At 36.0% G+C, this 13551-nt stretch overlaps 1 protein-coding gene across 2 annotated transcripts in view; it reads right to left on the reverse strand.

Annotated features, from left to right (window-relative positions):
• The window catches only part of LOC135848099 (cationic amino acid transporter 2), a 198528-nt gene that overhangs the window by 4277 nt on the left and 180700 nt on the right, over positions 1 to 13551 (reverse strand). For both annotated transcript variants that reach the window (XM_065367878.1, XM_065367880.1), the window contains 4 exons: positions 8788 to 8959; positions 8527 to 8710; positions 3195 to 3319; positions 2965 to 3113 (listed from right to left, as the gene is read on the reverse strand). In XM_065367878.1, the coding sequence (XP_065223950.1) occupies positions 2965 to 3113; positions 3195 to 3319; positions 8527 to 8710; positions 8788 to 8959 (630 nt within the window). The remainder of the gene's footprint in view (positions 1 to 2964; positions 3114 to 3194; positions 3320 to 8526; positions 8711 to 8787; positions 8960 to 13551) is intronic.

The following is a 13551-nucleotide window of genomic DNA, read 5'->3' on the forward strand; positions in this document are numbered from 1 at the left end:
TTTTCGACCTGCCAAATCGGATTTCAAACCATTTTGAGCAATTCTGGAGCCTCCAATTTCATAAAATGAAGTTGGGAATAAACGGAAATTAACGCTACAATCCAGTTTATACACGTTATTAAGTCGACTGCTGGTGGATTTGAGTCATTTTGTGGCCACCAGCGACTTTTTGAAAATTCTTGGAGCCTCCAGTAGATTTTTGAAACTTGAAATTTCTACAAAATTTCATAAAATGGAGTTGAAAAGCTGAAAGTCGTTCTGTACACTAATTTTAATACGCTGTGAAGTCGACTGCAAGTAGATTTCAAGTGTTGTTTTGTAGACAACAGCGAGTTTTTGGAAATTACTAGTAGTCGGGGAGCCCACTTAAGGATCTATAGCACCCCCCCCCCCCGTTGATCCTCTAGAACAACTTTTTTCTTAAAAGGGGAGTCCTAAGGAACATTTTTAGCCCTTGTACTCAAAAAAAAGTGGCCCTACTTACAAAATGGCGGCCATTTTGATTGACAGTTCAGCCGAAATTGCAGATTTTGCGTCCCAACATAGAACTTGCAGAAAATTTTTCAAACCGTACAAAAGTAGATCGATAGATCAGACAAAAATTCATCACCTGTCAAAATTTCAAGTGCTAAAATGCGTTTTTCGATTTTTTTGTGAATTTTTGAAAATTAAATTTAGGCCAAAAATGAGGGAAAAATCAAAATTTTACGAAATTGACCAAGAAAGCTGAAATTTGGGATATACCCGATTTTCGACATACCAAATCGATTGGAAACTGTTTCAACCCTTTTTGAGCAGTTCTGGAGCCTCCAGCAGGTTTTTAGAACTCGAAATTCCCACAAAATTTCATCAAATGGAGTTGGATAACCGAAATTTACTCTGCAAACTAATTTCAATACGCTACAAAGCCAACTGCAGGAGGATTTCAAGTCGCTTTGGAGCCTCCAGCGATTTTTTGAAAATTACTGGAGCCGCCAGCAGATTTTTGAAACTTGAAATTTCCCCAAAATTTCATCAAATGGAGATGGAAAGTCAAATTTATTCTGCAAACTGAATTCAATACGCTACGAAGTCGACTGGTGGTGGATGTCAAGTCGTTTTGGAGATTCCAGCGACCTTTTTGAAAGGTCGTATGGCGTTTTTTGGAAAATTGAAATTTCCAAAAAGCAGCTGGAAGCTTCAAAACCATTTGAAACTTCCATTTAGTCGACTTCATATCGCATTGAAATTAGTTTGCGAAGTAACTTTCAGCTTGTCAACTATACACTCGGTAAAATGTTGCGGGAATTTCAAGTTTCAAAAATCTACTAGAGGTTCCAGGAATTTTCCAAAAGTCGCTGGAGAATCCAAAATGACTCGAACCCACCTGAAGTCGTCTTCAGAGAGTTTCAAAATTAGAGTGTAGAGTAAATTTCAGCTTCCCAACTCCATTTTTGATGAAATTTTGTAAAAATTTAAAGTTTAAAAATCTGCTGGAGGCTTCAGTAATTTTCAAAAAATCCCCGGAGGCTCCAAAACGACTTGAAATTCACCTGCAGTACATCGTAGCGTATTGAAATTAATTTTTAGAATAAATTTTAGCTTTACAACTCCAATTTGATGAAATTTTGTGGGAATTTCGAGTTCTAAAAATCTGCTGGAGGCTCCAGAACCTGCTCGAAACGGTTTGAAACAGTTTCCATCGATTTGGCATGTCGAAAATAGGGTATGTATATCCCAAATTTCAGTTCTCTTGGTTAATTTGGTAAAAATGTTGATTTTTTCCCCTCATTTTTGGCCTTTTGATTTTCAATTTACCAAAAATCGAAAAACGCATTTTAGCACTTGAAATTTTTGAGTACAAGGGCTAGAAATGTTCCTTAGGACTCTCCCTTTAAGAAAAAAGTTGTCCCCGGGGGTAGAGCCTCCAGTAAATTCTTGAAATTTGCAATTTCTACAAAATTTCATCAAATGGTGTTGGAAAGCCGAAAATCGATTCGAATACATTTTGTGACATTTTTTGAAAAACAGAAGTTTCTAAAAATCTCCTGGAGGCTCCAAAACGGATTGAAACTGCCTGCGATCCACCTCAGAATAATGTCAAAAATGGGGTATCTCTGTTTAGTAAAATTTTATGGAAATTTTGAACATAGAAAAATCTACTGGAGGCTCCGGTAATTTCCAAAAAGTCGCTGGAGGCTTCTACGACTTGAAATCTACCGGTAGTCGACTTCATAGAGTATTAAAATTAGTTTACAGAGTAAATTTTAGCTTTCCAACTGCTTTTTTAAATGAAATTTAAAGTTTTTAAAATCTGTCAGAGGCTCTAGGAATTTTTGAAAAGTCGCTGGAGGCTCCAAAATGACTTGAACCAACCTGCAGTTGACTAAGCGTATTGAAATTAGAGTACAGAGTAGGGTGTTTTCAACTCGCGTAGGCTGAATTATACGTACGAAAAGCTAAAGCAGAAAATCCGTCACACACGAGGAGAAAATGTGGTAATTGGGAACGAGTAGGTTGGTAATAAAAAAAAAATATTGAAAAAAATGTCGTAGATTATACGTACTGTGGTGTATGTACTCGACATACATGTTCGTAATATTACATACGACGAATAAATTATATACGCCGGCGTCAGCTACAGCGACGCCGAAGTGTAGAAGTGCGGGGTATACTTCTCGTCGCTGGTTTTGCGTAACGTAATGTATACGTAATAAATCTAATATAGGAAAACATATACCGTTACGTGTTTCCCCCCTTGGACTGTCCGAGCCCCCGCAGAAACCAACTCCACTGTCATAAATTATTAGTAAAACGACGTTATAAGAGAACGAGAGTAGGCCCTCTCACTGATATTAAATACCGCGTCGACGAAGCTCATAAATAAACCGACAACTGCGCGGAAAAATGGTCGCTGGAGTGTGGCGAATTGTCGATCGGTGGAATTCGCTGATTGGGCGAAAATGAAAAATGCAGAAGACTCACTTGGCCATTGGCGATCGGTTCTTTGATGGGTGATCCTTTGATCGGTGTCCGTAACGTTTCTGGTAACAAGCCCATCAAGTTGGTGGAATGTGGTTGGTAGCGGAGGATTAGAACGCAAGTTGATACCAATGTGTAGGCCAGAAGTGTACCTGCAGATGTATGGATTAGTGGAGTGGATCTAAAATATGATGTAGAGTAGAGGTATAATTGATACAAGATTGAAAGATTACCTATGGACATCATCTCAACTAGAATTTGCAGATTGAGAAATAAAGCGGCGATAGCTGCAGCCACTCCGGATACCGCTGTTGCTATCAAAGGAGTTCCAGTTAGTGGAAATAGTTGGCTGAGGTATCTGCAAGCAATAAAAAACAGGATTTTGGATTAGTTCGATGGATGGAAACTGAACCTGTCGACCTGTTGCCTACTTCGTAGAATGAAAAAGTTCACAAGAGATGAATCTGGAGAAAGTGTTGCCAAATCTCCGTATAACACTCATGGAACATCGACTAAATGAATTATCTTCGAGCTTTCCGTAAAAAAAAGGGCCCAGAGAAGAGCTTAAATAAAGAAATTATGATCAAACATCACGTGGCCAAAAGTGGAAATTGGTGCGAGCAGATTTTATGCTGTGAGAAAATTTACATTACAGATGGACTAGACTGCCAATCGGCAGCTCAAGGTTCTATGATGATGGCGAAATTGCCTCATAACTTATAAGGGCCCTTAAAAAATCAATTAGCTACCTACTTAGTTGTTTTGGATTTTTATTGCAGCATATTCTAGACTTCAATAATTTCAATCATTACCTACGTCTTGTGCATTTGATGATTTTCTGTTTTCTATTTTTGAGGACACCAACTGAGAACACCTTGGAACCAGTGAGCACCTTGGCTGACTTGATCTTAACCAAAAATAATAATTTAAAGCATCAGAACAGCATTTTCTACTACCAATACCAAGTGATATCGGTTCCTCGATGTTGATCCTGTTTTATCGATTAGACTCACAAGAGAAGAATTCCAAGCGCAAGAAAACTCATTGAATTGGTTAAAGCTGAATCAAAGGGTGTGCTAATACATCTTGGGCCAAAATTTTCTGTGTTGAAGTGCGTTTTTCGATTTTTAATATACTTATTATTTTTTTTAAAATCCAATTTGAGCCAAAAATCCAAATTCTACCAAATTGATCTGAAAAACTGAAATTTGGTATGCATGTTATTATTGTTATTGTCGGCCCTCTAAACCGATTAGAAACGGTTTCTAACCGTTTTGAACAGTTCTGTAGCCTCCAGCAAATTTTCGAACGTTGAACTTACCAACAAATTTTATTCAGTAAAAGTGAAAAACTGAAGTTTATTTTACAAACTAATTTTAACATGTGTATGAGTCAATGAGGCATAGTTTCCAGCCGTCTGGAGCCTCCAGCCTTAAATTTAAAAATTCCAAAATTTCAAAAAATGCCATAAAAACCGCCTAAATCAACTTTAACTGGTAGTAAACGCGATTTAGGCTTCTTTATGACCAAGTCGACCGATTAGATACCACTTTTTCAGGATCGGTATCTGCCAGTTCGAAACCGGTTCCCATCTCCAGCGATTTCATTTTTGAAAATTTAGAAAATTCACTGCACTCGTAGATATCTACTATTTGACAAAAAAAAAAAAAAAAAAAAAAAATGAAATTTAGCTGATGCTCCATTTTTGACATTTCGAGTTCACCAAAGATGAAGCTTTTTTCAACGTTTTTGAAAATTCCAGTTTTCCAAAAAAATGTTCATAAACTCTGTCAAAATGAACTCCCTCTCGAACGGTTACACACCGATTTTCCAAAATCGGTTTCCATACATTCAGAACCTTTTTATTTTCAAATTTTCAGTTACAAAATATTGCTGGAGAAATGCACAGTTCTGTAAAATTTTGTGAAAATCAACTTTCAGAAATTAGCTGGAGGCTCCAGAACTGTTTAAAGCTGTTTCCAATAAATTTGGAAGGCCAAAAATAAGATACGAGTAGGTACGTACCAAATTTTAGCTTTCGAGACCAATTTGGTGAAATTTTGATTTTTTTACATTTTTGACTCTTTAGGGCTCGTTGGTACTCAAGTTACTAAAATCACTGAAGTTAACTTTTGATTGAATTTTCAAAATTTTAGTCACCTACTTATTGAAATTATCTACCTACTTTTTCTGAAAAAATTTCAAAAATGTCAATTGTTCAAATCTCGCTTGCTGCCAAAAGTTGCAAAAAGTCTCTTTGCTTATCAGATTTGTCAAAAAGTCTTGTTTTTTTCCAAAAATTGCTAAACGTTGTCTGTATTGGTGGAATACTTCAAAAATTCTCACTGTTATTTGGCAAAAATTGACTAAAAATCTCGTTTGTTTACAAAAAGTTGTGGAAGGTCTCATTTCTTTGAAAAAAATTGTTAAAAAGCATGATTTTTTTTTCAGTATTACCTAACGTCGTCGTGCGTTTGCTCCAAAATTAAAAAAATTTCGCTCTTTATCCGGAACCACTAAAAATTTTTTTTTGCCTATAGGTGCCTAAAATTACGAAAATTTTTTCATTTTTTTTCATAAATTGTCAAAATCTCACAATTTTGTAAAAAATTACTTAAAAAATTCTACCTCATACTGAAATTGTCATCCTTTTACGTTCAACCAAAAATAGCAAAAAATCCTGCCAATTTGTTAAAATCGCCATAAAGTCTTACAAGTGAACTTCTTGAGGTGTCAGACTCCGATTTGAACGGGACAGCGAATTTTTGGAAAGAGCATAGTCTAAAACTAGCAAAACCAAATTTTCAGCTGCCCAAGTTCATTTTTTGATTTTTGGCGAACGTTTGAAAATTCAAAATTGACTGTTTTTGGCGATTTATGCCTTTTTAAAAAAAAGTACGTACTTGATCAGTAAAAATGGTCAAAATAAATCCCAAAACTAATATCAATTACCCAAATCCAAATTTCACCATTTTCAGCCATTCTGGAGCCTCCAGCGCGATTTTCAAATTCTCCAGAATTTTGAATTTGCTCCAGAAGGCGTGAGTATGCAGTAGGGCAGTTAAAAATCGAGTTGTGTATTACACTCGACCTGTTTAACGAGTTTATCCTCATTTGAGTCGATTTTGGGAGTGACACCTCAAGAGTGGTTTTTTGACCAGCTTTTTTCAAAATTAAAAAATCCAAAAAATCAAAAGTTTCTCGTTTGCATGTAAATTTTTGAAATTTGCGCGAATCGCTGTATTTTGTCCATAAATAACTCTCCAAATCCCAATTTCGTCATTTCCAACCGTTCTGGAGTCTCCAGCGCGATTTTCAATTTTTCCAGAATTTTGAATTTGCTCCAGAAGGCCTGAATATGAAGTTGGACAGTTAAAAATCGAGTTCTGTATTATACTCGAACTGTTTAACGAGTTTATCCTCATTTGAGCCGATTTTGGGAGTAAACTTGATTTTTTGGATTTTTCAATTTTGAAAAAAGCTGGTCAAAAAACCACTTTTGAGGTGTCACTCACAAAATCGGCTCAAATGTGGATAAACTCGTTAAACAGGTCGAGTGTAATATACAACTCGATTTTTAGCTGCCCAACTTCATATTCACGCCTTCTGGAGCAAATTCAAAATTCTGGAGAAATTGAAAAATCCCGCTGGAGGCTCCAGAATGGCTGGAAATGGTGAAATTTGAATTTGGGTAATTAATATTAGTATTGGGACTTATTTTGACCATTTTTACAGATGAAGTACGTACTTTAAAAACAAAGCACAAATCGCCAAAAACAGTCAATTTTGAATTTTCAAAAATTCGCCAAAAATCGAAAAATGAGTTTGGGAAGCTGAAATTTTGGTTTTGGGGGTTTTAGACTAAGTATGCTCTTTCCAAAAATTGCGGTCCCGTTCAAATCGAAGTGTGACACCTCAAGAGGTTCCCATTATTAGCCCTGCAAACTGGATTTTTAGAAATTCACCAAAAATCGAAAAGTACACTTCATCGTTTGAAATTTCGGCTAGGGACGTATTTTTGCAAGCTCTTTCAATTAGCTTGATCCGATTCAAAAATTTTGGCTTCCAATCAGGATTGGAATACCTACCTCCTCTATCAGAAAGAGTGTAGGAATAAAACCTCTTGCTTTTCTATTTTCAATTTAAGACTCCAAGAATCTCAAAAACGTGTACAATTAGTTTCCCTCATTTTTAAAATTGAGCCATGTGTAATAACAAAATTTTTTAGCAAAAAAAAACCGAAATCGGAAAATGTTCACTCAAAACTCACAAGCCATTATCTACTTACGTGAAAACGACAAAACCAAATCTGTACCGCCATAAACGCGTACCTAATATAACCCGTGTTGACCTAAAGGCTAAAATTGACCCTTCTCAAGGTCGATAAAATAACTCGACCGTCAAAATCAAAACCCCTTAACGGTATTATAAGGCGCGCTGTTCCTAGCATTTCTCAATATTTAATGAACCGTTAGCGAGAATAATTTCGAAAATTGCCATCTCTCTGGAGATTTTCACACCGTTGCCACAGAACCACGTACCTATAGCCATCGAATTACATAGTGAACCTCGACCCCAACGTAATATAAGAATGGTGATAAATGATTATATACAGGACAGCATTCCCATCTCATCTCCTTTCGGTTTTCTCTCTCTCTTTCTATAGCTTCATGTGTGTGTAGCTTTACGTATATTATACACTGGTCCTGGTCGTCTCACGTTGAAATAATATTTACCAACGTTTTGCTCCACGTTTAACTGCCATTTAGCTCTTACACCCCTCACTTCTTCGATGGTTTAAATTCCAACTTAAAACTAGGTATATTGGAGAGTAATGCATGAAAGTACACCATTGTACGTATTAAACACGTGCTAGGTTTTGGTAATTCTTTTAGTGTGCTGTGCAGTTTCTTTTATCTGCGGTATCGTCGTCGTTTCGTCCTTTTTTCTTTATTTTTTGTCCACGAATCCGAGACGAGAATACAATTTTAAAACGAAATTTTATTTCGAAAATGGTTCTATCGTTCGTGCTTCATTGTAGCTTATTTACTAACCTTGAGAATTGTCTCGTTTTCGGAATTACAACGTTTTTGCGTAATCTGGCTCGTATTTATTGGGTTGGTATTGGTAAAGAAGACGATCGACTTCAAAGACTAAAGTACGAAAGTTAGCCAACAATGTGTCGAAGATGTAACGAAGCAAAAGGCCTTCGGGGGGTTCGACTACAGGTGTGAAATTGAATTTTGTATTCACACGTGTAAACTTTGGTTATACCCGGAGGTATTTGTTAACTTTGTCGAAGAATTTGAAATTTTCGTGTAATAATTAGAAATCGAAGTCTGGTGGATGGAAATTGAAGGAATCTGAATGAATTTAGTAGATATATTGCGATGAAAATATGGAATTTGAGTTGAACTTATGACTTAATTTGAAGAAATTTTGAAATAAAAATTTCTAAATTTCATTTTTCTATTTAAAAAAAAAAAAGAATTAAGTAGGTATAGAAAAATTTGATTTCGTAGCTTTAATTCCACGAATTGTTTTTTTTCAGCAGATCATTCTTACCGAAATATTAATCCATCTTGAGCCATAGCATAGATAATACGTGGCATCGGGAACATGGAACCGAACATGCTAACGGTGAGACCAGCCAATGCTCCGATAGCAACGATGATCTGGCATTTGAAAGCTCCTACTTGACCAAACATGGCGACCAAGGCGCTATTCACTGATATTTCGTCGACGGGTACTGTCAAAATTTTAATGCAGATATTAGCGAAACGAAACAGCAAAAAATTCTTACTCAAGTAGCTAAAGAAGACTTACTGATCAACGTTAGCATCATGGAAGAAGTCACGTAAGCTATTAATATAATGACTAAACTAAGAATTATCGCTAATGGAATAGATTTCTTTGGATTATGCGCTTCCTCTCCGGTCGTAGCTATTATATCGAAACCGATGAAAGCGTAGAAACAAGTAGCAGCTCCTTCGAAAACCTGCGAACAGCACAGAAAAGAAAATCCCAAGGTTAATTCATCGCCTTGATCGAAAAACTGCAACGTTTGCACGCATAATAATAATAAAACAGTTTATCAGTAAGTCAAATTGTGGGCAGATTGGCCCCACTGCCTATGGTACCCCACTGCCTATGGTAGTGCTTATATTATGCACCATGCACCCCTACTTATTGAAAATATTCGGTAACGTGTGTAAGGTAAACCCGGGAGAGATGCCGCACCTTCAATTTTGGTCTGTTGGCAACACTGATTCGAAAATCCAAAAGTGTGATTTTAGGCTAAAATTAACAAAAATTTTCTAATTTTTTTTTGGAAATTACACCTTTTTAATTTAAACACCTCAATTTGGTAGTTCAAGGTTCATCATTATCACTTACAAGTTTTTCAAAATGAGTAATTTATTAGTAATTTTTTATTTATAATTTTATAATCAATCGAAAAATTCAAAATACCACAAAATACCATACCAAAATATACCATCAAAAATTATTTTGGTATTGGTATTTTGGTATTAATACAATTTCAAAACTTTATTGGTATTTTGTAAATCGTTACTTCCTCTGTCTGCTAATTGGTATTGGTAAAACGGTGTTTGTAAATTTTTTAAAAATTTGGCGGTATTGCCAGTATTGGTATTTCGGTACTTATATTGGTGAACAGTGGAACAGCCCTGGTCGCATGTTGATGTAATCACAGGCCTAAGACAATCCCTATGGGAATCCTTAGCCTGGTCTTTAAGCTGACCCATCTCACGCAGGGTTAAAGTATTTTGATTTTAATATTTAATGGGGAAATATTTTTTGCACAACAAAAAAGGGCGTCATCACAACAAGCATTTTTTCATTCATAAAAGATGAATGAACAACGAAAAATGATGAAGTTCCACGCCAGATGACGCCTGATAATGAAGTGTTTATGAGCGACTACAATTTAATTACGAGATAAGCAGTATTCATGACAAAATAATTTCATAGGTATATGACAGAACATTATCAGTTCAATTACAATTATATTTTGTACAAATTTTGACAAATAATCAACTGAGAGTTTCTTTCGAAAAAATTTGAGTGAAATTGTAACTCATTAGAAGAGAACCAAGTTGGCCTGAGCAAAGCGAGGGAAAAAGCTTAGGAAAAAATAAGCATTTTGAGGATAGATCGACGATTTTGTCGGCAAATAACATCTACTTTGATGACATGATTAAAGAACGGCTGAAAACCAAGCCAAAAGGGTTAGACATCAACGACGCCCATGTCAATACCCTGCTGTTTGCTGATGATCAGGTGGTCTTTGCTGACAACGAAGATGACTTGCAGAGAGCAATGTACAACCTTCAGAAAGTAGCTGATAAGTATAGAATGAGAATCATGTTGTCAAAAACAAAGGTGATGGCCTTCAAGGGGAAAGAGCCAATACGCAGTAAAATCGTTGTGAATGGACTGCCAGTGGAACAAGTTAAAAGCTTTAAATATGTATCTCGGATGTGCAGTGTTGCCAATTTGGCATATATTATGCTAGATTTAGCATAATGAAAACACTTTTAGCATCAAGAAAGTGAATTTAGCATATGGCATATTTCTTAGCATAATGAAAATTCATTTTTGGAATATATGTTACAGTTTTGGCATAATTTTTCAAAAAAATGTGGAAAATTATACTACAAAAAGAACAAATTTTTGATTGAAAAATGGTGTTTTACGAGCTGAAAAAGCAATCTGATGATCTAATCTGACGAAAAATATCACAATTCCGTGAATTTTACCAATTATTTAACTATGATATAACAAATTTGTTGAAAATGATGACTGATTTATCAAATATTATCAAAAAAAAATCTTTTGGCATAATTTAGCATATTTGAAATGCTCAAAAAATCAATAAAATGACGTCATTTTTTTACAAATCGCCGACATTGAGCTGTCATATGAAGGAGAAGTTGACGCACTGGCAAGACCAATGCTGCTGTATGGAAGTGAAACATGGACAATGAGAAAGGACATAAAAAGCAGAGTAAGAGTAACCACAGCGGAAATAAGATTCATGTGAGCCACAGCAGGATATACTAGACAAGATGGGAAAAGGAACAAAGACATCCTGAAGGAACTAGGAGCAGAGCCAATCATTAGACGAGTGAAAGATTACAGAAAGAAATGGCAAAACCATGTTGACAGAAGTCAAAGAGTACACTCCAACTGGCAGGAGGAGTAGAGGAAGACCGAAGAAAAGACTTTATGATACATCGGCGAGCAATTCTTCTACGTTTTCCCAGATGGGCTGAACAGCTCACCGGGTCAAAGTTCAATGATGATAATGATGAACAATAATTAAATACATGATTGTAAAAATTTGAATTTTTGAAAACTGAAACTAAAGTACTGTTGGAATTTTTGTATTTTCCTAACTTTCTTGAATTTCTCACAATTTCCCAAGTATTTCCTACTTCCGCGGAACCAGAGGGGGGCAAACTGTCACCCCTTAGCCCCCTTTTGCTTCATCCCTGAGGTCAAAAGAGAAAGAGGGGTCACCCATCAAAATCCACAAAACATTAAGGTGCACCGGGGGAAGTTGGAATTCGGGGTAAGTTAGAAAACTTGCTCTAGCGCCTAGAGGTTTATATCTGGCGAAGTGCCACTAAAGGTGACTTGAGGGTACTACCCCTGCTTCATCACGGCATAAAAATTTTCGCGATTCAGTTCCATTTTAGATGTCTTTGGTTCAATTGTATTTTGTTGTTGTTTTGAACTTGTTTTGAATTTGTTTAAAAATACAGACTTTCTATTTCTTAGTTTTTCGCATATAACGGACGAACCGTGTGTCCTAGTGAAAATCTGATGAGAGTAATCTCAAAGAGAATTAAATTCTCTACAATTTTGTTTCTATGCAATTTTTGTTTCTATGCAATTTTTCTAGGACGCTCCGTTTGTGATCTACACCTCTGCAAAGTTTAGCCTGTTCTGACTTCCCCCAATTGGGGGAAGTCAGAACAGTTTATATTTTATTGTACTGAGTGAGAGCTACTGTGTCAATTGCGCTCAAATTTTCACCATAGGTTAAGAACCCTTATGGGAACCTACATAATAAATTTGATCCATATTGGTTCATTAGAAGGGGAGTAACAGCTGGTCAAAGTTGAAATTGCGAAAAATCATTCTGACTTGCCCCGGTGCACCTTACTTCTATAAACAGCAATTTTTTACATAGGTGTACCTACTTCGTTTTTTTGGTATCATTTTAATATTTTTTAAATGTTTATTACGCCTTTAGTATTAGGGAGGCCACCGAAAGAGACAGAAAAAAGCGTACAGTGTTTAGTGAATGGTGAGATACATTTACTAGGTACCTATTATTTAAGTGTTAATCATTGTTATTTGACCAAGGTGTTGTAATGGATGATTATTAGTTTAGCTATTAGACTTATTATTTTCAACATATTCTTATCATATATACCTAATTTTGCTGATCTACCTATCTGCAAATAGATAGATCATTTACTTGTCTAAATTCATTCATTTTCATACCATACTTATTGAGAAATATGCAAAACAGTGCAGGTATGCCAATGATGCTTGTAAATCGTGTAAATATAAGGTGCACCGGGGCAAGTCAGAATGATTTTTCGCAATTTCAACTTTGACCAGCTGTTACTCCCCTTCTAATGAACCAATATGGATCAAATTTATTATGTAGGTTCCCATAAGGGTTCTTAACCTATGGTAAAAATTTGAGCGTGATTGACACAGTAGCTTTCGCTCAGTGGAATAAAATATAAACTGTCCTGACTTACCCCAATTGGGGGAAGTCAGAACAGGCTAAACTTTGCAGAGGCGTAGATCACAAACCGAGTGTCCTAGAAAAATTGCTTAAAAACAAAATTGTAGATAATTTAATTCTCTTTGAGATCACTCTCATCAGATTTTCACTAGGACGCACCGACGCACGGTTCGTCCGCTATATGCGAAAAACTAAGAAATAGAAAGTCTGTATTTTTAAACAAATTCAAAACAAGTTCAAAACAACAACAAAATACAATTGAACCAAAGACATCTAAAATGGAACTGAATCGCGAAAATTTTTATGCCGTGATGAAGCAGGGGTAGTATCCTCAAGTCACCTTTAGTGGCACTTCGCCAGATATAAACCTCTAGGCGCTAGAGCAAGTTTTCTAACTTACCCCGAATTCCAACTTCCCCCGGTGCACCTTACATAATAAGTAAGATGAGTTTTATTTAGTATGTATCTCGTAATTGAATGTGTATAGTGCAGTTAGGAAAAATGCAACCCTTCTGAGCTAGCTAGGCATCGCGTAATTATTCCTGCCTATGGAGTAATTATTATCTGAAATGGTTATGAAGTAATTTTCGTCACTTTCCCCCTTCAGTAGTTTTTCCGTTCCCCACTATATCAAGATCTTTTGTGGCTTCACAATGCAGAAGATAAGGGTGAGGTAGCCCAATATGGACCACTGCTTAATATGGACCACCGGCCAATTTCGTTGGCTATGAGCACTACCTAGTGGGAACAAGCTTTATCTGGTGTATTTTTCATTTTTATTTTTTCACAGAAAAACACAA

The sequence above is a fragment of the Planococcus citri genome, chromosome 5 (genome assembly GCF_950023065.1).
Source record: "Planococcus citri chromosome 5, ihPlaCitr1.1, whole genome shotgun sequence".
Classification (NCBI taxonomy): domain Eukaryota; kingdom Metazoa; phylum Arthropoda; class Insecta; order Hemiptera; family Pseudococcidae; genus Planococcus; species Planococcus citri.